The sequence below is a fragment of the Mustelus asterias genome, chromosome 9, assembly GCF_964213995.1.
Source record: "Mustelus asterias chromosome 9, sMusAst1.hap1.1, whole genome shotgun sequence".
Taxonomy (NCBI): Eukaryota; Metazoa; Chordata; class Chondrichthyes; order Carcharhiniformes; family Triakidae; genus Mustelus; species Mustelus asterias.
Genome location: NC_135809.1, coordinates 50,027,685 through 50,054,067, shown reverse-complemented (window position 1 = coordinate 50,054,067; position 26,383 = coordinate 50,027,685). Strand labels below are relative to the sequence as shown.

At 44.3% G+C, this 26,383-nt stretch overlaps 1 protein-coding gene across 1 annotated transcript in view; it reads left to right on the top strand.

The window, feature by feature from the left end:
* Window positions 1–26,383, top strand: part of pot1 (protection of telomeres 1 homolog) — a 373,135-nt gene that overhangs the window by 54,342 nt on the left and 292,410 nt on the right. Inside the window, exons 2-3 of the mRNA XM_078221203.1 lie at window positions 17,904–18,034; window positions 25,739–25,811. Of these exons, the coding sequence (XP_078077329.1) occupies window positions 17,912–18,034; window positions 25,739–25,811 (196 nt within the window). The 5' untranslated portion in view covers window positions 17,904–17,911. The remainder of the gene's footprint in view (window positions 1–17,903; window positions 18,035–25,738; window positions 25,812–26,383) is intronic.

Here is a 26,383-nt window from a genome sequence, read left to right as displayed (position 1 = left end):
AGAGTGAGAGACTGGAGATAGATAGTTCCTCATCCCAGAGTGAGAGACTGGAGATAGATAGTTCCTCATCCCAGAGTGAGAGACTGGAGATGGATAGTTCCTCACCCCAGAGTGTGAGACCCTGGAGATAGATAGTTCCTCACCCCAGAGTGAGAGACTGGAGATAGATAGTTCCTCATCCCAGAGTGAGAGACTGGAGATAGATAGTTCCTCACCCCAGAGTGAGAGACTGGAGATAGATAGTTCCTCACCCCAGAGTGAGAGACTGGAGATAGATAGTTCCTCACCCCAGAGTGTGAGACCCTGGAGATAGATAGTTCCTCACCCCAGAGTGAGAGACTGGAGATGGATAGTTCCTCACCCCAGAGCGAGAGCCTGGAGCTAGATAGTTCCTCACCCCAGAGTGAGAGAGCCTGGAGATAGATAGTTCCTCACCCCAGTGTGAGGGACTGGAGATAGATGGTTCCTCACCCAGTGTGGGAGACTGGAGTTAGAACATTCCTTCATCCGAGTGTGAATGACTGGAGCTATTTGCAATGTTTCAATGAATGTTTCAGTGGTGAAAAAGTCACATTATTGTCTACGAGATTGTAAAAGGTTGTTATTTTGGCCAGAATTTCAGATATTGGATACCTTCCTGGGATCAGCCAATATCTAAACCTGCCCACTAGTACCAGCTTCCTACCATTTCACCACTCACAAATCAGCGTACACCTCCAGGATATGTGGGAAACAGAATACAATCGGAACATTTGGACACCGATTACTCCAAGATTCAAGGGAGATTGAAAGGGATGCTTCCAGATCCTGGGTCTTTAGGCTATATGGAGTATCTTGCACAATTCAGTTTGTTTTCTCTGGTGTAAGTGTGCCAGGTTTAAGGGAAGAAGTATTTCTTGTGGTACTGTAGATGCAAGCCTGTTGTTTGACTTGGATTGTGAGCGCAGAACTCAAGTTTGAGTTAATGCTAAACATTTTGTATTGTAATGAAATGATTTCACATTAAACTGGGGCTATTTGAAGTATGAGTGAAATTGTTTGGAGAGTGTGAGTGAGTGTGAAGGAGCTGAGCAAATGATTGTGGAGAGTTTTAAGAGTCCTGGATCACCTTTCATTTTCTTTTTTCGAGGAAACAACCACTTTGATTTCATGCTTTCCGAGTTGTCTTGTGTTTTAAAAGGATCCATTGAAAGTTTAGCAAGACACAAAACAAAAGGATGGATTAGCACCAGCTATCGTGAGGCTGATTACATTTTCTATACAAGAGTGGGCAGCAAGCTCTGTGCTCCATAAAGCTGAAATTAAGAGGAGCACATTGCTTGCACAGGCCTCGACAGAGTTCAGGACAGATAATTAGGTTTCCCCCGTCACCATAATTAATCAGCCATGAGCGCCAAGCACATTTAAAATGACTTGGAGTAATCTCCTTGAAATTTGGAACTGCATCTTCATTTTTCTTGTGTGACATTTCCATGGAGTGAGTTTTGTTTGTATCTTCAGACATCTATTGGCATCTGGAATAATTTATCTGTTCTGAAAAATGTGTAACCGACTGAGATGCTGGACCAGCTAAAATTGCTTCCCTTCATAGAATCCCTACAGTGCAGAAGGAGGACATTCGGCCCATCGAGCCTGCACTGACCCCAATCCCATCCATGCCCTATTCCCGTGACCCCACATATTTACCCTGCTAATTCCCTGACACTAGGGTCAATTTAGCATGGCCAACCAACCTAACCCGCACATCTTTGGACTGTGGGAGGAAACCGGAGCACCCGGAGGAAACCCACGCAGACATGGGGAGAATGTGCAGACTCCGCATAGACAGTGACCTGAGGCCCGAATTGAACCCGGGTCCCTGGTGCTGTGGAGGCATCAGTGCTAACCACTGTGCCACCGTGCTGCCCCTTGGTAGAGAATTCTAGAACCAGTGTCATAGATTCAAGATAAAGTGGCAGTAGATGTAAAGGGGACATGAGTAAAAACGTTTTTACGCAGAGGGTGGTGGGTGTCTCAAATTCGCTGCTGGAGTTGGTGGTGGGAGAAGAGACCCTAAACTCTCTTTAAATAAAAATACCTGGATTTGCACTTTAAGTGCCGTAAACTACAGGGCTATGGGCCGGGTGCAAGAAGGTGGGATTAGAAAGGGCACCTTGGTGTCTCCGGGCTGCCATGAACAAGAGGGGAGGAATGGACTTCTTCTGTGCTGTAACTTTTCTATGGTTCTAGGTTGGGCAATTGCATCTGATAAAGAACCAAGGCCTTGACATTACCTGGTGGATACCGGCCTATGGAAGTTTCCATTCAAAATTCCTTCTATTACAATTTTCTGGCTCATTTAGATTGCAGAGAAAAGAACTTCACACCTTCACCACCTTCAGTCTTGCTCCACTGGTGCTGCTACTATTTGAAACCAATTTTATTTTTGTTAGATTTCTGTCCAGTTCAAGTAATAGTTTGAGGTACATACAGTTCCCAGTACTTAGTGCACCATATTTGTGTAGTGAAACTTTTTTCCTGCTACGCTGTGTGTGTTTTGTTCACCGTGGTTACAGCAAAATAATCTGTCGCAAAATTCATTTGTGTCTCCACCTGTATTTTTGGTGCAATAGATGCCACTTGGGCTCTAGACTGTGTTGCACCTGCTCACTCCTGGCGAAGCTTATGCTGGATGCCTCACAGTGCCAGGGACCCGGGTTCGATTCTGGCCTTGGGTGACTCTGTGTGAAGTTTGTACGGTCTTCCCGTGTCTGCGTGGGTTTCCTCTGCGAGCTTCGGTTTCCTCCCAGAGTCCAAAGATGGGTAGGTTAGATGGCTTGGCCATGCTAAATTGCCCCTTAGTGTCCCAAGGTCACTCACCTGATGAAGGGGCAACGCTCCGAAAGCTCGTGCTACCAAATAAACCTGTTGGACTTTAACCTGGTGTTGTGAAACTACTTACTGTGCCTACCCCGGTCCAAACGCCAGCAACTCCACATCATGTCCCAAGGTGTGTAGGTTAGGTGGTTTGGCCATGGTGAAATTGCCCCTTAGTATCCAGGGATGTGTAGGTTGTGTGGATTAGTCATGGGAAATGCCGAGAGTTATGGGGATAAAGTGGGGTGTTGGGCCTGGGTAACATGCTCTTTCGAAGAGTTGGTGCAAATGTGATGGGCCAAATGGCCTCTGCACTCTTGGGGTTCTATGGATGGTATTTTGGTGAGGGTGCTAACGTGGGCACAGGGACAGGTGCATCAGAGGTATGCTGAGTAGGCAGATCATGATGCCTCTCAGTGGCTAACACTAATTTGATGCCTCATTCGGTCTTAAGCCACCACCTCAAGCACGATTTAAACCTCACAGCTGAACCTGTATTCAGCGGGAGGAAGGGCGCTCACCAGACGCCATTTAAAGGGATTATCCAATACTTTTGGGTCACTTGCTGATTGATTTTGACAGGCTATTGTTCAGTTTGTAGGAGTGCTTGGTGGTTTAGACTGCTATTCAATGTTGCTAAAGTGGACAGTGAGTGATGTGGCAAGTCCTGAAGGACTTGGCTCTGACTTCAGGGGTTCTTCTCACAGCACTTGCTTCCCTACTTGTGTGCAGTACTCCCCATTGCCCTTGGCTTACCGCACGATGGGGTGAATGAGTGGAGGGCACTCACAGAGCAGGGCAAGCTGCTGAAAGGAGGAGGACAGGGACAGGGAAAGGGACACTCGACAGGATGTCATATTCACCTGGGATCCACATGGAGCAATCCTCCAAACTCAGTCTCGGTGAGAAACAGGAATGGGGTCTCAGAAGTCTTTGCTTCGCTGACATCTGCCACCTGTTCCAGCCAGAACTGCAGCCTCGGTATGGAGAGGGCATTATTGGTAGTGTCTGTGCCCAATCAGCTCTTATGTGACAGCTCCTTTCGGAGATCGGTGCAGACTCAATGGGCCGAATGGCCTCTTTCTGCACTAAAGGGATTCTCTGGTTCTATGCCACTACTCCGTAACCTGACAGCAGTCATGATTCCTTCATTCTGTGGCAGCCCGCTGTGCTATCTACATTTGAGCCTCTGTAACAAACTAGAGGGTGCCTACTGGGTGGTGAAGGCTGTCAACTGACCAGCTGGATCATGAATCCGTAATCCACACTCACATGGGCAGTGTGCATATAACGAAAGCCATAACTGTGATTGCGTCAGTGCCTGGAGTGCTTAAACAGTGGAGGAGCCATTCCATACTTGTCAGAACGTATGTCTAGATTTGTTAGGGTCTGCTGTGTGCTGCATTGCCTCACAATTTTGAAGGTACAGTCCTTGCCACCAGAGATACGCTGAGGAAAGCGCCAGTGTCCCGTTTGGACTGTCTGTTTTTGACTCATTTGACTGCAATACCATTGGACACAATTCCAGCTTCTTATTCACACCAATCTCATACCTTGCCTTCTCTCTGTTACTGACTATCACAGTGTCCTCTTGGCCAATATGTTCAATTAAAAATTGGCACCACACAAACATTGCAAGCCGGATTAATAAATCAAACTATCTAATATTCCAGACAAAAGTCAAACATTCACCCTTGTGCATTCCCTGAGTGCCTGTTTTCCATGTGCCTTTGCCTGTCCTAGTGCTCCTGCTCAGTGAGTCCCATTGGCTGCTGCTCGGCTGGTGATAGACTGCTGACGTTCAGTCGGGCGCACTGCTGATGACCTTGCAGAACCACCCAGAGCAGCTCGGAGCCCTGAAGGCCAGGTCTCGGGTGACACCACCTTGGCAAGGGTGACAATAGTTCGGGCTGGCTGGCTGACGAGCAACAGCAAAGGAGCTGACAGAGTGGCAGTGGTGGGAGTACAAATACTCTCGTTCTCAGAGAGGTGTGTCCTCTACATTGTCACTCCCACTCCTCAGCCATCCCAGCAGTATGTTGGAGGACAAATTGCTGTGACGTGGGTTTCCATGACTGATGACAACAGTCTGAGCTTGTGCAGCCGGAAACTTGAGCTTGTGTTAGAATTTTATGTGGCAGCACAAAATATTGTAAGTCTTCTGCTTGTGTTGCAACAGAAGCTGAAATCATAGAATCCTACAGTGCAGAAGGAGGCCATTCAGCCCATCGAGTTTGCACTGACCACAATTCCACTGAGGCATTATCCCCATAACTCCATGCATTTACCCTAGCTAGTCCCCCTGACACTAAGGTGCAATTTAACATGGCCGATCCACCTAACCAGCACATCTTTGCACTGTGGGAGGAAACCGGAGCTACCGGAGGAAACCCACACAGACATGGGGAGAATGTGCAGACTCCACACAAACAATGACCCAAGCCGGGAATCGAACCTGGGACCCTGGCACTGTGAGGCACCGTTCCGCCCTTAAGAGCAGCTTAAAATACTGACCATCAGACTCTGCATCCTGGATGGATCCATTAGCTATCTCACAGAATTGACCACTGTTCCTGCACTGGAGAGTGTGGCCTCCTACCCTCTGCGGAAAACCCTGAGGCAAGTTGGTGTCAGACTTCCCCATGCCCCTTGACATTGACTTTGGGATCTCTTTTGACCTGCCAATACTTCAAAGCATTTTACTATGCATTGTACCCATAATGCTTTTCCACCACTGTCTGGCTCGGCAGGCAGATCTTGGGTATCTGAGAGGAGGAATGCACAAGGATGGATTGGTGGTGAGAGGAGTAGGAGAAAGCAAGAGGTGTAACGTTAAACTGCTTGCAAGTTGTAACTCTGAAGAGATTATGGAATGAAAGGGAAGTCCGGTGTGAGGTGGATTGGGTGCCAGCATACCATCACCTTCAGTGGTTTCAGCCACATTGCTGGCCATCGCCTCAATTTTGGCCACTCGATACTCTCCTCCAATGGGATAGGAGGTTGAGCCAGGCCTGTCTCTAGCTACTTGCGCCCTGCCACTTCTGGCTAAATGCCATCGTATCCTGCAAGAGGGTGGGATATTTGTCAGTGGGGATCAGAGAATTCGTTTGACTGAGATGCTTGCCATGGTTGAATAGCCGGCAGCGTGTTCGAGCTGTGCGATGTGGGTGTAAAGTTTGCAGTAGAGTTGTATGTGAAGTGAAGCTGTGAATGTTGAGTATGAGTTGCGATACAGATTGTGGGTAGGTGAGTGCGGGGATGTGGTACATTGAGCAGTATGTGAGGCTAGTGGACATAGTTGGTGGGATATGGCATTTAAGGATGGCTCCACTGAGTTCAGCCACTCTTATGAGGCCATTAAACTTTCTTGCTGCGCTGGAATTGGTTGTATCAATGTTGCTGCCTTTGTCCATCTGGAGGGCCTCCTGACTCCTTGTGTTTCGATATCGTCTCTCCTCTTCTCCACCTCAGTGCAGCGTCTGAAAACCTTGGCACCTACTCTCTTTTTGCTCATGTGCCTTGGTCACTCCTCTAGCAGGTCAGACTCTGTACCCCAGCCACTACAGCTCCTATTTAAAAAGTACAGGCTGGCTTTGAGTAGTGTAGACAAAGATTAAGTGGTACAAGTGAAGCATAAACTTGGGCCTTTGCTATGGCACACAGCATGTTTAGTGGTGGGCTGCATGCTACAATCAATCAAATGATCAGGAATCTTGCCGTTTGTACTCTGCTTGCATCGGCAGAGATGGGCATGAGCTAATCCTTTGCTATGATCCCAGCGCCTGTTTTCAGGAGCTGAAGAGATTTTTTTCTACACCCAGCAGCACTGTTGCACTTTGGATTATGTTCTTCAAAAACAACTTGGATTTATGTAGTATCTTTAAAATATCCCAAGACACTTTGTAAAAGTGCTATCAAATGAAAGCTGACAGAGTCCAAGAAGGGGATGTTTGGGAAGGTGCCCAAAAGGGTGGTTAAAAATTTTGTGTTTTAAAGAGTGACCTAATGGAGGGGAGAGGGTTAGGTCGGGAATTCAGGACCTAAAGAGCTGAAGACTTCCGGTGAATGGTGAAGGAGGTAGAGTAAGCACAGGAGGCGAGAAGTAGAGGAGTGCAGAGTATTCAGAGGCTCGTGTGGCTGGAGGAGTGTACAGAGAAATAGCAAGGATGTGGTGGGATTTGAACAAGATGCGAATTTTGAACTGAAGGGTCGGAATTTTACTGCCTCGTCTGCCCCGGAATTGGGGTGGGCGAAGCTCGCACAACAGAAAACGTAGGCTCCGGGCGCGATTTTATGACCTCGCTTGGGCGAGGCCTTAAAATCCCGCTCAAGGTGCTGATGGACTGGCAGCCAACGTAGGTCAGTGAACACAAGCTGAAGTATGTGGACAGTATATACTGCTACAATAATGAGTTTCTATGATTATATTTTGGGAATGTATCTTTACACTTTGACTATTCACATGTTCTGCTGTCTGGCCGTAAACCTATGTGCTTAGATTGTTAGAGATCAAAGGAAGGGATAGATTGTTTTACCAGAAAGAATGTACATGACAGCAGTCGCTGTGTTTATCATGGGCAGACTGCCTCCCAAAGTCCCAGAAAAGTATTGTAGGTATTGGATTGTCAACAGTTTTGTTGAAAACTGTCCATTTACTTTTAAGATGAATGGGAGGTGGGATCAAAGATAGATGATCGACAATTCTACCTGGATGCAAGAGTAATATGGTTCATGTTACCATGGGAAAGAGGGCAGACAAAGCCATTTTTGAAATTAGGTTACAAGCTTCCCTACAACTCAATGAATATCACAGACCGACAGCAATTCTGTGAGGTCAGTCGGGTGAAGACTGTGGACAGCTACTGCTGGGTCTGTGAAATACAGAGTCTTCTGTCGAAGAGATACATCCAGCACCCTTCTAAGGATTCTGAGAGATTTGTCTTGGCATGACCAGAGGGACAAAGACTCATCGGAACAGAGTTTGCTGGTGGGTTTAAGGAACTTTCCGAAAATTGAGGAAAACGCCTGGAGATGATCACTTGAAGTTATTGTTTGATGAACTGGGGAAGGCACTGGAAGCTGGGAGCAGCTGTGGACTGTTTGCTAAAAGGACTGTAATGATTTGGAGAGAGTGATGGGTGATGAGCAGAAAACGGGAATGTAGTTTAAAGTCGAAGTTGCTTACAAAATGAAAGTAGTGTTTATTCAATAGTATATTTTAGTCATTTGTTACAGTAAGTTTTTAAACATGAAATCATGACAGGCCATTTTTCATATAGTAATAGGAAGTTCAAATCTCTTTTAAAAAGTTATCAGTCTGATGCGTTGCCCGGGGGTGGCGGTGGGAGCAGGTACGATAGCGGCATTTAAGGGGCACCTAGATGAATACATGAATAGGATGGGAATGGAAGGATACGGATTCCGTAAGTGCATATGGTTTTAGTTTAGGCAGGCATCGTGATCGGCGCAGTCTTGGAGGGCTGAAAGGCCTATTCCCGTGCTGTACTGTTCTTTGTTCTTAAAGTCAATGTAGCAACACACTAATTCATGGCAACGGATAATGAGTATTTCATCACCCAAGTGTATTTGCACCACATTAAAGTTATTGTTTAATTGTATCTTTTCTCCAGCATATTGATAGTGCTTTTAGTTCAGTGACAACACTTCTGCACTAAGTTGAATGACGTGGAGTTCGATGGTATACAATTTAATTGGTGAAAATGTCCGACATTCAGTGAACATGGAAGGAGAGGTGGTGAGATGGGGTGAAGTTATGGTCAGGAAGGTCAGCGTAAAGGAAAGATCCTCTGTGTTGTTGGGGAGAGCGGTGGTTGGAGTGAATGCCACTTTCCCTCTTCTGTTGCGAAGTTGAAATTTGATGTTGGTAAAGATGTAAAAAAATTAAAAAATGCTAGAGGGGAAAAAAACCCCATTGCGTGGTCCCTTTAAAAGTTGGTGTTTTGTTTCAGTGCTTAGAGGTTTAAAATGCAGAGTACATACGGAGTCCAAGCTGAAACATTTGTATCAAAAGGTCTAGCAGCAGTCGTAGAATCATAGAAACCCTACAGAGTCACCAACCACAATCCCACCCAGGCCCTACCCCCATATCCACCCACTAATTCTTCTAACCTACACATCTCAGGACACTAAGGGCAATTTTAGCATAGCCAATCAACTTAACCCGCACATCTTTGGACTGTGGGAGGAAACCGGAGCACCCGGAGGAAACCCACGCAGAGACGAGGAGAATGTGCAAACTCCACACAGACAGTGACCCAAGCCGGAATCGAACCCAGGTCCCTGGAGCTGTGAAGCAGCAGTGCTAACCACTGTGCTACCGTGCCGCCCAGTCTTGACAAGCCGACCTTTCTTAATTTAGCCCAATCAATTTAAATCAGGCAATCAGCTACCAGGAACCTATAACATTTGAATTTGATGGTGTTGACAAAATCAGACCAATCCTATTGTAGGAAAATTGATAGGTCATCACAGGTATAAAAGAGTGCAAGGGGGAAAAACAGGAGTTAGTAACTGCCACCTCTCCAGCGTCGAGAGGACGAGAGAGCTATTTGCCAGCTCCAGATATGTCTTAAGAGAGCGCACCATCTAACTAGCGAAAGGTACCAAATCAGAAAGAACTTACAGACACAGGAATCAACAGAAGAACTCCAAAAGTTTCCGAAAGCCACAAAACCTGGTTGTATATTTTGAGAGTGACTGAATTCTATTATTATATTTTTTGGTTAATGAATGAATATTGTATTTATTTGAACAGCATTCCATTAGAATCTTATTTTATCCGGTGTGTTACTTGTTTAGTTAAAGTTCCCTGTTAGTTAAATAAATAAATTGTTAAGTGGTCATTTTAAAGTGAGTGTCAGATATTTCTGTTAGTTAACCACTAAACGTTACTGAAGAACAGCTCACACCGTCCCACACACTTTTGACAGATTACGAGGCAAAACATTCCTCTTTGGTGGTTTCGGCATTACGTCTCAAAAGGGGGTTAACCTCTGCATCGTAACACTTCTCAAACTGGGTTTTTGGTTCCAGGGATTAGACTGCTTTCTTTGCTATGCATTTTCCTTCTCTGTACAGACATGTACAAGCAAATTTATGTCACATTGGTTCACTGAAGAAGTACTGCTGATTACGATATGTTGATCTGATGGTCTAAAGGATGGTGATTAAGGTAAAGGAATTAAAGCATCTGATGAAGTGCTTGCATTGTAAAGACTCCTGATAGAAGCAAAACACCATTAAAAACGGGCCCAGCAGTCAACCACTTGGATCATCAGCGTTCACCTCAGCAAACTTGACTCATCCTCCCACTCTCTCTGGTACTTGAGAAACTTAACGCAGACTCACTTAATGAAAAAAAAAATCTCTCAAATGAAATCATCCTACTTGCTTGACAGAAAGCAAAGATAAAACATTATTGAAACTCAGCTTGTCTGCTATGTCTGTCTATTTTCAGACTTGTCTGTCCGGCTTCTTCTCAAAGGTGTGACCTGGATTTTGCACAACCTTTAAGGTGCTGCTCTTTATCATCTTTCCCTTTGTAATGAATTAAATTTGTACGGATTTGGATAAGAACCTGTTCTTAATGCGCTACACCCAACGGGGTTCATTCCAACATCTTGCTAGACAAAAGGTATTTTGGTGTAAGTTAATGCTCCACAGGTGGTTCAGTATCTTTCTTCTGTCGATATGTTATAAACTGCAGCTACCTTCGCCTCTATCTAGGCTAAATCCAGTGTAGTTCCTCAGGTCACATAAAACAGTCCTATCCTAACACTTACCCAGTTAGCACATTTATCAATTTTACTATCTCTCTGCCATTAAGGCTTAGATGGCTTTTAGAATGAAGTTGACTATGTTGCAGCACCAGACCATGACGCCATTCAACTTGTTGAACTGCTTAAATAAAGGCAAAATGCTGCAGATACTGTAATCTGAAGCACAAAATGCTGGAAAATCTCAGCAGGTCTTTCAGCATTTGTGGAGAGAAAATGTTTCGAGTCAGGAAGACCCTTTATCAGAGCTACTTGTTCTGTGGATAAAAGTTTCAGTTTATTTATTAGAGTCACAAGTAGGCTTACATTAACATTGCAATTAAGTTACTGTGAAAATCCCCGAGTTGCCACACTCCAGTGCCTGATCGGGCACACTGAGGGAGAATTTACCATGGCCAATGCACACAACAAGCACATCTTTTGGATTGTGGGAGGAAACTGTGGCACCCGGAGGAAACCCATGCAGACATGGGGAGAACGTGCAGACTCTGCGCAGGCAGTGACTCAAGCCGGGAATTTAACCTGGGTCCCAGGCGCTGTGAGGCAGCAGTGCTAACCACTGTGCCACCATCCCGCCCTGGGGCTCAAGCCCCCAATCACAGTTGTAACTTCCTTCTGCTGCAAATTGCTGGGAGTCCTCTCTTTAGGAATGCAGTCTACTTTGACAGGTCAATGGGAAATAAAGTGTATCACCACAAGACAATGAGCCTTGAGAAAAAGTCTGACCCTTTCTCTGCTCATTACAACAATGTCCTAAAGTTTACCTGCAACATTGCAGAAGCTATACCTTGAAACACAATGACTAAATCTTAGAATGCATTGAAATGCTGTGGAGTTTGAATTCTTTCCTAGCTGCTGCTAAGTTGATCTGAGTGATAACTTCAATTTATAATGCCACCCCGTAAATCACACCACCACTCGATTGTGTGACGTCACACTGTAAATCATTGATTCTCAAAACAGTTTTATCAAAGGATGATTTATTAAACAACTGTTAAGGTTTTACAGCAAGTACTTATAACGGTGTGAGGAGTACCCTGGGACTCGTAATTTCTGGTAAGCTAGCAACTGTTTGCAACAACGTACGTGTGCAAGATCTGATAAGTAGCCCAAAACCTCAAAGAAAACTTCCTGTTCAGCACAGGAATCTGTACAGGATCACAATGCTCTATATGTATTCTCCTTTGTCACTACCCCACGATTGCCCAACACAACACTATGTATTTGTATAAAGAAAGAATGGAATGACAAGGCTAGAGGAAACTAGCCGGTGGAAAATTGAAACTCATCATCTCTTCAAGAGAGAACCTTTTCAGAGCTAGTTTGACCCATGGGCATCAGTAACCATTATTCCTGGACCAGCACTTAATGCATCATACATAATGCGCCTGCAAGGAAAGAACACATAAACTCTCGTTTATGATGAAGCTGACTTAAGAGCAGCTTCTTCCCTGCTGCCATCAGACTTTTGAACAGACCTACCTCGTATTAAGTTGATCATTCTCTACACCCTAGCTATGACTGTAACACTACATTCCACATCCTCTCCTTTCCTTCTCTATGGACGGTATGTTTTGTCTGTATAGTGTGCAAAGAGCGATACTTTTCACTGTATACCAATGCATGTGACAATAATAAATCAAATCAAATCCATATCACACCCTCCGGGTACGCCAGATTGAAGCAATAGTGTGATGTGATCGAGGTAACGTCAGCAAACCAAGTTAGAATCATAGAATCCTACAGTGCAGAAGGAGGCCATTCGGCCCACCGAGTCTGCACCGATCACCATCCCATCCAGACCCTATCCCCCTAACCCCATGTATTTACCCTGTTAATCCCTCTGACACTAAGGGGCAATTTAGCATGGCCAATCAACCTAACCCGCACTTCTTTGGACTTGTTGCACTCACCAAGTTTCTGAAAGCCGTAATGAGACAACTGGATAGGTTTCAGTGGTGTTGGTTGAGAGAGGGATGTTAGGCACTGCCAATAATATTGCAGGATTTTCATTTCCGAAATGTTCACCACAAGAGGAAGGGTTGTCTCTTCATTAAAGGCATTTTACCGTTTCATCTTATGGCCACGGAGAGGGGAAGAAAATGCTAAAATGATTGTTGGGAATGCGTGTGAAAGAAAATAATAATGGGCAGCAAAATCTGTTCCGTAATCCACAGTGACATAGTTTCAAACTTTAAATGAAATATATAAATTGTAATGCATAAATTATGAGAAATAGCTAAAAATTTTACTGCAACAGAATTTGAAGAAAACTAGTGGCTTGTCAGATAGAAATATCTTTCTGTCAAGAGTTTCAGGGTTTGTTGCAACTGTTCACTGGGCAGAGTTTATTTGCTTCAGAATAAGATGACTGAAAGACATCGTTAAACTCTGCCACCTGTGTGATAATGTAATGGTTTTTGCAATCCATCACTGAGTGTCTTCAGTATCAGCCCTCGTGAGGATTGAACCCCTCCCCCCTCAATTGGGAAACAAAATGGAGAGGTCAAGGTCACTCTTCCAATTTGGTGCTGTGGGTTTTCTCTGTTTCTACTTCAGTCCCTCGCTGTTGCTCAGTTTGACTCAGTATCAAACCTTTAGGAGCGACACGGTGGCAAAGTGGTTCGCACTCCTGCCTCACAGCGCCAGGGACCCGGGTTCGATTCTGGCCTTGGCTCACTGTCTGTGTGGAGTTTGCACATTCTCTGCGTGTCTGCATGGGTTTCCTCCGGGTCATCTGATTTTCTCCCACACTCCAAAGATGTGCAGGTTAGGTTAATTGCCTTGATAAATTGCTGCTTAATATCCTAGGATGTTTAGTGGGATTAGCCAGGTAAATGTGTGGGGTCATAGCGATCAGACCTGGGTGGGATGTTCTGTCGAAGAGTCGGTATGGACTCGATTGGCTGAATGGCCTTGTTCTGCACTGTAGGGATTCTATGTTTCATGTGGCTGTTTGGCATTTGCATCACCTCCACTTTATGACTAGAGGTGCATTACAACAGCCGAGAGTGGCAGCCTCCTGCTATTTAACAACAGTTTATATGTCTGATGGGTCACGTTACTGGTGATTATTTTTTACGGAGTGGGCAGGATTTGTAATGAGCCCTGCATCAGTCTTTATAACGCAGTACCTCAGAGAGGATGCACAGAAGATGTACCAAACTGATCAGAGGGATGATGGGTTTCAATGATATGGCTAGGCTTGGAGAAGCTGGGATTATTTTCCTTAGAACTGAGAGGTTAGAGGGAGATTTAGCAGGGGTTTTCAAAATTGTGAAGGGTTTTTGTAGGATGAGTAAGAATGAACTGTTTCCACTAGCAGAATGGTCAGCAACCAGAAGAAATAGATTGAAGTACAATAGGGAAGATGAGGATTTCCTTTTATGCATGGGACTGTTAGGAAGTGCAATACATTGCCTTGAAGTGTGGTAAAAACAGGAGTGACAGCCTCGAAAAGGAAATTAGACCAATACATTAAAACATTTCAGAGCTATGGGAATGAACAAAGAGTGGAACTAATTGGATAGTTCTTTCAAAGTAACTGGCACAGTTGTCGTGAACCAAATAGCCTCCTGCGTTGCAAGATTTCTTGATTCTGTGTTTTGCCTCCACTCTCCATTTATATACAAATATATATTCAACCTGTTTCATTCCTCCTCGTAACATGGCCTGGAGTCAGATTGATATTTTTATTTGTGGTGAGTGCAGGATTGGTTTTGCATTGCTCTAAGCGTGTGAACAGTATGAATTGAAGAGCTTGCTGAGGATTGTGGTTTCTGACAACTATTTTCTAATCTGAGTTTTCTACCGATCTGTACAGCCTCCTGCTATAGCCCTTCAGCTGACTCCCAGAAAATCTGCTGCACTTGTCCCACCACAGGCCTGTCAACGTTTCTGGATGCACTTGGAAATGGGTCATATCTCGGGCAAATCAGTTTGTTGTGTTTCTTCCTAACTGGGTCAATTGGAAAGTTTGAATAAAATAATACTGAAACTCTGAGGAGACATATAGGCAGGGTAAAACTTGGCACAGGAGAAGGCCTGAAATGCTGATTCAACATTATAAGGAACACCTTTTATTCACTGCATTTAAAGAGTCACTTAACCACCATCACTTAACTGCACATTTCAACGATGGAAAACGCATTAAAGCAGGCCTTGCTTTTCTCGAACTAAAAATGGTTCACAGCTTTCCCATTCAATCTCTCTTTCTATCTGAGTCTTTTATAGAGATGGTGCCTCTTTAGTAGGTACTCAGTAACTAAAGCGTACACTTTCAGAGTGGTACAGTGGGCTTACAAGTAACGTGAGCAGATACTCTGGCTGAAGGGGCATCTACAAAGCATTCCGTTTACAAAAATTCAGCTTCTGTTCTGTGAACCCGACCTGGAAATGAAGGAGGGAGATGGCCTATCTCTGCTGGTTCAGCACTGATTTGTAGTGACCCCAGACTTGCCCTTGGTTATTTTGTTGATAGTTTTCACCTCATCCTGGGTTGTTTCATCAAGCGGCAAGCTGTCATCAACACAAGGAAGGTGCTCATACTGTTACTTAGATTGTTCTCTCAGTTGGAGATTCCTAGCAATCAGAGCTTGTGGTGGGGCAGAGGGAGGTGTATAATTATACTTTGATTTCTAGTTTTAACTGTTAAAGCACTAAACTATTTGCTACAGTTGAAATATGGAGTTCTTTTTTTCACACAGAATAGTTCGAGGCACTCATTCGCACACTCCTTTAAATATAACACTGTTTTGTGCAGATATACGAAAAGTTCTTATAATCTCATCCCATTATTTATCCACTCCTAAATGTTGAGTGCTTGCTGGGGTTAGCCATGTTCAGTGAAAGTCTTATCTCTACCCCAGAAGGTTGTGGGTCAAGGTCCAACTCTAAGTACAAAATCTAATCTGGTATTTCAGTGCAGTATGGAGGGAGCTCTGCATTGTCACATGCCCTGCCTTCTGGGTGAGTTGTAAAACCAAGGTCCTTCCTCTGCTCTCCAAGAAGTGTAAATGATCACAACCAATTGAAGACATGTCAAACTGAAAATCCTATTTTGAAGAAGCGTGGGGTAATTTGCCCAGTATCCTGAGCACTATTTACCCTTCAAACAAACACCACCAAACAAACGAAAAGCAAAATACTACAGATGCTAGAAATCTGAAATAAAAACAGCAAATGCTGGAAAAACTCAGCTGGTCTGGCAGCATCTGTGGAGGGAGAAACGGAGTTAATGTTTCAAATCCATCTGACTTCAGAGTTGAAGACTGATTAAAATGTGATGGATTTTATGCTGTTGGGAATAGAGCAAAATAGGTCAGTGATAGGTGGGAGCTCAGGAGAGATTTGACAAAGATGTCATGGACACAAGACAAAAGGAAGTAATAATGATAGTGTTTAAAGACTAAGGTATGGGTTAATAGTGGCACAAGGGTCAGGTAGCAGAATGTGTTAATAACAGAACAAAGGTTAGCATTCTCTGAAAGCAATGCATCAGAACGGGTTACAGACTAGCCCTTGTGGGGGAGATGGTGTTGGGAAAAAAATTCTAAATGAAGGACAGAGTTGTTGAACTCAATGTTAAGTCCAGAAGGCCCTAAACTTTTTTTTTCATCAAACAAATGATCTGTTTGATGCCACGATCACTTTGCTGTTTCTGGGTCCTTACTGTGCATTATAACAATGACTGTTCTTCAGGAATATAACATTGGCTGTGAAGAGCTTTAGGATGTCCCGAGATCATAAAGTGCATTGTCTTTAAATCCTTCTTTCTGAGTCCAGTTTCACAGGTGCTAAATGACCCTTGGGTATTTTCAAACACCTTGTCATTATTCACCTTCTTTGTGTGAGTGGGTGTTTGATGATGGAGGGGAGAGGTGATTTTGTGATTGCCTCATGCTTACAGACACTGTTGCTAGCAGGGGCGATGCATTGTAGTATGTCACAGGATCCTTGCCTGCTCTTTCCCCTTCCCTGGGCTCTGGGCACTGAGGTAATAATAGTTCTCCCTACAAACCATCCTGGGCTTTGATTAACTTCATCTACATAGACCAAAAGATCAAATCGTGGCCTTTGGTGTGTGTGTGTGTGCGTGTGTCAGTCATCTACTTGTGGAATAAGCTTGTTAAGTCATCAAGGGATGGCTACGAAAAGATTGTGAATTTGGTTGTTCGGAATCTCACCAACATTAGGAACAGCATTAGGCCGTTCAGCCACTACTCAAGAATATCAGAAAATGCTGGAGAAACTCAGCAGGTCTGACAGCATCTGTGGAGAAAGACTAGAGTCAAGACAGGATGACCCTTTGTCAGGGCTGAAGACAAAGAAAATCAAACATAATTTATATTGTGAGGGTGCGGCGGGGGCGGGGAGGTGCGGGACTGCAATTGGACGAAGGGAATGTTAATGGTGATGATCAAGGCTGAGAAAGGAGTTAAGAGATTGGAATGCACGAATGGCAGAACAAAGGTACAGAGACAGGGCCAGCTGCCCCATGTCCTCTAACAATCTGTACTCTTGTTCACACATTCCGATCTCTTAATGGATGCTCTGAATGCCTTTCTCAGCCTTTTTCATCACCATTTACATTCCCTTTGTCCAATTGCAGCCTCCCTACTTTTATGGTATAAATTTTGTCTGATTTTCTTTGCCTCCAGTTCTGGCGAAGGGTCATCCAGACACGAAACGCTGGCTCTATTCTCTCTCCACAGATGCTGTCAGACCTGCTGAGATTTTCCAGCATTTTCTGTTTTTGCTTCAGATTCCAGCACCCGCAGTAATTTGCCTTTTACCCAAGAAGGTCATATGGGCTGATACTCCTGCTCCATATTCCTCCCGTTGGCTCCATATTCCTCCTTCAAATCCCGAAATCTGTCGATCACAATCTTGAAATCTTCTTATGTGCCAGCGTTTTGAGAATTTCACACTTCCATCACTTTTTGTGTGGGAAGTGTCATTCCAGTATTTGGGAGTGGAACAAAACAGAATGTTTGGAGTCTAACTGGAGGCTCCCTTAGGTTTTATTCTGATACTTGCTACAGTTTATACTTACCCTAATCAAGGCACTTGATGGACCTGTGATGTGTTTGAATGTTCTGTGTCTCTGGGGGTTCTGGGGCATAAATAAAAAAATATATACTTTTCATCCACATTTTTGATCTGATTGCACCTAATGTACTTTGTTGCTGAGTTGGTATTTTGTTTGTACTGAGGAACTTTGGATTTTATTTCATTTTCCCTTGTCAACAGGATCAGTGATGCCGCTTCAGCAGCTCCGAGAGTCCGATGGTCCAATTGAAGCACAATTGCCCAGCCACATGCAGAGGATTAAATTTGAGAAACTCCAATTGTCTGCTCTCTGCAGCAACCAGTACGTTGTGGTAAGTTCTGTCTGCCATTCCATGGGCCTGAGCAGAATACATTGTAACCCTCAACAGTCCTGGCTTGGGTCACTGTCTGTGTGGAGTTTGCACATTCTCCTCGTCTGTGTGGGGATTGGCCATGCTAAATTGCTCCTTAGTGTGCCGGGATGTGCATGTTGGAGGGATTAGCAGGGAAAATATGTGGGGTTTCGGGGATAGGGCCTGGGTAGGTTTGTTGTTGGTGCAGAGATGATGGGTCGAATGGCCTCCTCCTGCACTGTAGAGTTTCTATGATTCTATGAGTCATTATGCAAGAGGCTGAAATTCCACTCTCGTCGGAAATGCTGGTCATGAATCTTGAACACTTTGAATAAGTCATGCGGATTTATGGCATCTGTTTCTGATGTCAAACAGATGAAGCATCAGAAATGTACAACAGTATTTAACGGGTACCTCAGTTTCATTCTTGTCATACGTTTGTTGACAGTGAACAATAATTTTAGTTTCATCAAACCATGTCTATCAAACAGGTTTAGCTGTAATGACTGGCGGTGTCTGCTTACACTGGACAAGAAGCATAGCAAATTATATTGACGCTAAGTACCACCAAGTACACGGTACATACTCTTGCAACTCGGCCAATGTTGTCTACCTGATACGCTGCAAGAAAGGATGTCCCGAGGCATGGTACATTGGGGAAACTATGCAGACGCTGCGACAACGGATGAATGAACACCGCTCGACAATCACCAGGCAAGACTGTTCTCTTCCTGTTGGGGAGCACTTCAGCGGTCACGGGCATTCGGCCTCTGATATTCGGGTAAGCGTTCTCCAAGGCGACCTTCACGACACACGACGGCGCAGAGTCGCTGAGCAGAAACTGATAGCCAAGTTCCGCACACACGAGGACGGCCTCAACCGGGATATTGGGTTCATGTCCCACTATTTGTAACCCCCACAGAGTTTCACTGGCTGTCTTGTCTGGAGACAATACACATCTTTTTAGCCTGTCTTGATGCTCTCTCCACTCATGCTGTTTTGTTTCTTAAAGACTTGATTAGTTGTAAGTATTCGCATTCCAACCATTATTCATATAAATTGAGTTTGTGTCTTTATATGCTCTGTTTGTGAACAGAATTCCCACTCACCTGAAGAAGGGGCTTGCAGCTCCGAAAGCTTGTGTGGCTTTTGCTACCAAATAAACCTGTTGGACTTTAACCTGGTGTTGTTAAACTTCTTACTGTGTAGGTACACCTACAGTGCTGTTAGGGAGGGAGTTCCAGGATTTTGACCCATCAACAGTGAAGGAATGGCAATATATTTCCAAGTCAGCATGGTCGGTGACTTGACAGGGAGCTTCCAGGTGGTGTTCCCAGGTTTCTGCTGCCCTTGCCCTTCTAAATGGTAGTGGTTGTGGGTTTGGAAGGTGCTGTCTAATAGCTGCTCAGATACCAGCACTATAGCTGCCATTGGTTTAGATGGTGATGCTGATGTATCAGCCTGATAATCTGACACCTTGTCCTTTGCCACCAACCTGCTTTCTCTGAGACCTCTGCTGACTGATGTTTATCTGACATGTAAGTTTTGATTTGTGATACTGGGATTCTTCAAATGCAGTCTTGTTAAATTTGGGTTGCTAGGAGGATCATTGGTTTCCGCAGTGTGGGCTGGACTGAAGGGTGGCACGACGGGAAAGCTGATCCAATGCTACCCAGGACCATAAGGATCATTTGCAGTTTATGTTTGCATATAGTATCAACTGGGTAACATTCAGGCGTGATTTGGTATGTGGACATTAACACCACTTAAATATTAGACAAGGACTGTCTCCTAACAGGAGAGAGCCTAACAGCTTCTCCTTTCAATGGCATTACTATCGTTGAGTCCTATACCTGAAACATCCAGAAGAATCATCACTGTCCAGAAACTCAACTGAACCAGTCACACAAATGCTGTGGCTGTTTAAGGGAATAAGCGGCTACCCATTTAAGCAGTCCACTTGATCAGCAACTCATGGACTAGCCGGAACATCCACACCATCTACTGCTGAAGTACTGCAGTTGTCGTATTCTCTATGCACAAGTTGGCAAGGCTTCCTAAGCAGAACCTCTAAAATGTCCACTTCCTCTACCCAGAAGGGCAAGGGCAGCAGATGCCTGGAAACGCCATCTCTTTTCAGTTCCCCAAAGCGCTCACACTTTCCTGACTTCATCTTTGCTGGGCCAAGTCCTGGAACATGAACAGTACCATGGAAGCCCCTCCACCAGAATGATGAAGCACTTCTGGAAGTGAATTCACCACCACCTTCTGAAGAGCAACCAGGGCTAGGCAACTAATACTGCGAGCAATTGTCACTTAGCAAGAGAGAATAATGACAAAATACCAAAGTGGTGTTCCACTATTATGTCTATAGAAGGAGAAGATAAATTTTACAATGCATTTCAGAAACATTATCTTGTTGTAAAGAAGCCATTATTAACCTTGTTGCCAGGACATGTTCTCTAAAGAGCTCCGTGACGGGCAGAATTGGCTAAACTCTGAAATTTGGATAAGATTTCTGTGGCTATGTAGGATATAAAAACTTTGTATTAACCAAGATGGTGTCCTCAGCATTTTGTGTTATCCTGGTGAAATACAAAGAAGAACCCTCTCCTTCTGCTCCAAGTACCTTCCAATAATAACCAGATTGCAAAGGTCATCCTCTGGTACCAGTGTTATGGTTCTCCACAGTTAGCATAGTAAATCACTCTGAAAGCCACAGAGAGGGAGGGAGAGAGAACCATCCAGAAATATGAAACAGGAGCTTTGAGATGAACTCACGGGCTTTCTTGCACGTTCAGCAAAGATTTACAGTTATGAAGAGCTTTTAATTCAGTAAAACTTCCACGGAACTGCACAGAGGTGCAAACAGATGTGACATGCAGGCTAAAATGCCTTCTGCTGGCAAGCCACACGAGGCTTGTTTACTTTTGGATTAGATGAAGACTTCACTCTAAGGGAGAACATTGTGCTGACATGCGATATGGTAATGATACTCTCATTCAATAAATATTCATCTTGCGAAAATGGAGCCATATGTTTCCAAACAAAGCCTCTCTGGGCACTATTTGAATTGGTTTGCCAGCAACAGATTGATAGAACACATTCTGGCCGCCCTCAGCCCAGCGTACTGTTCAAAGGAGAGTAAGGTGCTATTGTGCCTGAGTGCTTGTTGCCTTCAAATCTCTGCACTGAATACCTCATCTTTATGGTACTTTAATGTCGAGGAACTCTGCCCTCCCTGTGTAACAAAGTCAATGTATTGTGTTAGCTGCAGAAAATTGTTTGGCCAATTAAAGTTGTTCCATCAGGTTTAACAGTCTTATTCCTTTTCACACACATATTCAATGGAACAGTCTGCATTGGTGAGGAGAGATTGAATCAGGAATATAATTTAGAAAAACGTTTGGGACCTCTACTCTCAAAGTGCAGCTTTTAGTAAATATTTACTATGCCAAGCGTAGGACTCCCAAAGTGGAGCATCTGAATTGATGTTGACAAACTGCAACTGCTTTGAAAATTGCCTTCCAGTTTTAGCAGATCAGATGTATTGGCATCCTTCCATCCACAAAGGATGATAAATACACAACAAATGATTCATTTCAAATCATAGAATCCCTACCGTGCAGGAGGAGGCATTTCGGACCATCGAGCCTGCACCGACAACAATCCCACCCAGGCCCTATCCCCACGTATTTACCCTGCTAATCCCCCTGACACTAAGGGGCAATTGGGCATGGCCAATCCACCTAACCCGCACAGATGGGGTGTCTTTACATGGCACACCTTTGCTGGAGGCTGTGAAGGTTAATCCTTGAGAGACAGCTTCTGCCACAAGTGTGCATTTGAAGCCACCAAGTGACATTGTGGGTTTGGTTGGTTTTGGCATTGGCGCTGTTGCCGAGCTGCGGTAACCATTGGTCGTCATGGTGTTGCAGCAGCCCACAGGACGGGTTGCCATTTTTCTTTGGCATCAGCAATAATCGATGTCTCCGGCCTTCATGCCATGCTTGCAAGAGTCCTTGAAGCAGAGCTTTGAGTGTCTTGCCAGACTTCTGGCTCTGACTACCCCACTATGCAGAAAGTCCTTGGGTGTGCCCCGGGTTCCATCTTGTGGAAGTGGCTAAGCTGCTGAAGTCGCCTCTCTTTGACTCTTGTCAATAACTTGAGAGCTCTACCTTTGTTCTGCCAGGATAAACTCATAATACGCTGCAGATAGTGAAGGTGGAAACGATGGAGCTGCTTTTCCTGGTAGCTGTAAGGCGGCCGTTTTTCACAGCTACACAACAAGGTGCTGAGAACACTGGCCTTTTAATCCCAATCAGGTTACATAAATAATAACCAACAGCTTAAAACGGGTATTCCGTCAGCCACCTTTCTAAAGTCTAGAAAATTCATATTTTTTACATGTGCGGTTTGAATTGTACTCTCCAACTTTACATTTCCACTAACTGTTGTCAGATTTTCCTCCTTGCGAAGGTTCAGTGTCCATTTAATCTTGTGCTTTGCAACCTTTTGGGTGGAATTTTACTGCCTCGCTTGTCCCAAAACCGTAAAATCCCACCCGAGGTCAACGGATCTTTCCATGGTCCGCCCCTCGCCCGCTCCGATTCCCGTGGTAAATTCTGGCCTATGACTCGTTGCCTCTGGCTGTCACCAACACTTTCTGATGAGAAATGTTCGGAGGGAGGATGTACTGGCAGTTTTGAATAAACTGAAGGTCGATAAGTCCCCTGGGCCTGATGAAATGTATCCTAGGATTCTTTGGGAGGCAAGGGATGAGATTGCAGAGCCTTTGGCTTTGATCTTTGGGTCCTCACTGTCTACGGGGATGGTGCCAGAGGACTGGAGAATGGCGAATGTTGTTCCTCTGTTTAAGAAAGGGAATAGAAATGACCCTGGTAATTATAGACCGGTTAGTCTTACTTCGGTGGTTGGTAAATTGATGGAAAAGGTCCTTAGGGCTGGGATTTCCGACCATTTAGAAAGATGCGGATTAATCCGTGATAGTCAGCACGGATTCGTGAAGGGCAAGTCGTGCCTCACAAATTTGATTGAATTTTTTGAGGAGGTAACTAAGTGTGTTGATGAAGGTAGGGCAGTTGATGTCATATACATGGATTTTAGTAAGGCGTTTGATAAGGTCCCCCATGATCGGCTTATGATGAAAGTAAGGAGGTGTGGGATAGAGGGAAAGTTGGTCGATTGGATAGGTAACTGGCTGTCTGATCGAAGACAGAGGGTGGTGGTGGATGGAAAATTTTCGGACTGGAGGCAGGTTGCTAGCGGAGTGCCACAGGGATCAGTGCTTGGTCCTCCGCTCTTTGTGATTATTATTAATGACTTAGAGGAGGGGGCTGAAGGGTGGATCAGTAAATTTGCTGATGACACCAAGATTGGTGGAGTAGTGGATGAGGTGGAGGGCTGTTGTAGGCTGCAAAGAGACATAGATAGGATGCAAAGCTGGGCTGAAAAATGGCACATGGAGTTTAACCCTGATAAATGTGAGGTGATTCATTTTGGTAGGACTAATTTAAATGTGGATTACAGGGTCAAAGGTAGGGTTCTGAAGACTGTGGAGGAACAGAGAGATCTTGGGGTCCATATCCACAGATCTCTAAAGGTTGCCACTCAAGTGGATAGAGCTGTGAAGAAGACCTATAGTGTGTTAGGTTTTATTAATAGGGGGTTGGAGTTTAAGAGCCGTGGGGTTATGCTGCAAGGTACAGGACCTTGGTGAGACCACATTTGGAATATTGTGTGCAGTTCTGGTCACCTCACTATAAGAAGGACGTGGAAGCGCTGGAAAGAGTGCAGAGGAGATTTACCAGAATGCTGCCTGGTTTGGAGGGTAGGTCTTATGAGGAAAGGTTGAGGGAGCTAGGGCTGTTCTCTCTGGAGCGGAGGAGGCTGAGGGGAGACTTAATAGAGGTTTATAAAATGATGAAGTGGATAGATAGAGTGAACGTTCAAAGACTATTTCCTCGGGTGGATGGAGCTATTACAAGGTGGCATAACTATAGGGTTTGTGGTGGGAGATATAGGAAGGATATCAGAGGTAGGTTCTTTACGCAGAGAGTGGTTGGGGTGTGGAATGGACTGCCTGCAGTGATAGTGGAGTCAGACACTTTAGGAACATTTAAGCGGTTACTGGATAGGCACATGGAGCACACCAGGATGATAGGGAGTGGGATAGCTTGATCTTGGTTTCAGATAAAGCTCGGCACAACATCGTGAGCCGAAGGGCGTGTTCTGTGCTGTACTGTTCTATGTTCTATGTAAATCCTGCTGCACGATTCAAGGAAGGGTCGGGGACTTCTCAGTGTCCTGGCTTTATCCCTGAATCAACATAAAACGGATTTTCTGGTCATTGACATACTGCTGTTTATGGAAGCTTGCTGTGTGCAAACTGACAGCTACATTTCCTACAGCAGTAACCACATTTCAGAAGCACAATTGGCTGCTAGGAGCTTTCGGATGTTTTGTGGTCATGAAATGGGCTATATAAACGCAAGCTTTTACTTTGTAAATATGCCAGCCTGGCACAACTGTGGTGACGTACATGGTCTACTCGTTCAAAATATCAGCAAGCAAATCCACATTGGAGGAAAAACAAACCTATTCTCCAAAATCCAGTGAGAATTGGCTCAATACTAATACCTGATTTGTCCAATCCATATAACCAAATAAAACACAACTGATCTCACACACGCGCATCCACACACTTACATAAACTAATAACATTGAAATGCAGGATCATTTTTATTTGAGAATTTTCAGGTGAGTGACATAAGATGGCAATAAACTGCCTCTGGAATCAGAAGCTAATGATACTTTGGGACGTGCTGTCATCTTGAGTCCCAGGGTAAGCTGCTGCTTATTTCAGTTGTCCATCAAAAGCAGCAGGAAGGAACGATCTGTTGAATTTATTTTAAAAATGAGAATCTTAGTCTCAATGCAATGGTCTCCACAAGTGCCTAAGAGAGTGGGCGACCTTCTCCTCAGCCTTCACTAATATAATCGTCACATTATAGCGGGAGATGATGGCATAGTGGTACTGTCACTTGGCTAGTAATCCAGAGGCCCAGGCTAATGTTTTGGGGATGTGGGTTCAAATCCCACCATGGTGGAATTTAAATTCAATTCATAAATCTGGAATATAAAGCTAGTATCAGTAATGGTGAAACTGTTGAAGAAATCTGCTGTCCTTACCTGGCCTGGCCTACTCTGACTCCATTCACACAACGGAGTGGTTGACTGTTGCCCCTGAAATTTTCAATTCAAGGATAATTGAGGATGGGTAATAAATGCAGGCTTTGCCAGTGATGCCCAAACCCCATGAAATAATAAAGAGAAAAGATTCATTTCCTTGTCCTCGGTTTGGAGGGCCTGACCAATGTTTAGCCCCTCTTTTAAATGAGTTAGGAATCACAGGAGAGTTGGTGGATCACTGCGATGTGCAATCCGTTGTAAGCTCATTGATTGCACTCTAGAGATCATTGCAAGGATACTGTGCATTATTACTCAGGGTACTTTACTGAGTCTGCCTACTTTCACTTGGGGTTCTTTGACAGCCACCAGAGGAAGAGTGGCTTTAACGATTGGCTTGTGAACTTGGCTGCAAATGTGGCATCACGGCAGCCACTGTTTAATTGCCATTCTATCTTTGTTTCTGTTCTTTAGGGAACTATTTTGGTGAAGTTCACGCCACATGAGTCTGGAACAGGAGAAAAAATATTCAAAATGGTTTTGGAAGGTAAGTTGACATTGACGGGGAAGATTGTAACTAAGGAATCCTCTTTAAAGTTGCCTCGTCATTATTTGACAAATTTAGTGGTAAGTTACTAAAATTCTGCTTTTATATTTCATGTTCTGCCAACTTTTAAAACATTTTAAATCGCTGCCATTTTAATGTAGGTAGAAAATTCTCCCTGGGTACAACTCCCTTTGTACACCAATTACTCTGAGATAAATATATTGTATATGAGTTTTTGGTCATTTTGTACCAAGGCACTCAAATCTTTTTACTTCTCTACAATTTTGAGGTTCTCGCCTTTTAAGAAAATATTCAGATTTTCTTTTGTGATCTAAAGTGTCTGATGCCACACTTCCCCATGGTTGAACTCTATTTGTCACAGTTTTCCCCATTCACATATATGTCTAAGTCTATGGTCTACTCCTCCTCCTAGTTTGTGTAATTTGCAAAGTTGACTATATAAATCTGTGGGCCCCCTGAAAATGGACTCGTGGAATGCAATGCGCGATTAATACACCCCTGCCCCTTCTGGTGCAAGAAATAGACACGCATCGTGTTGCCTGCTCATTATA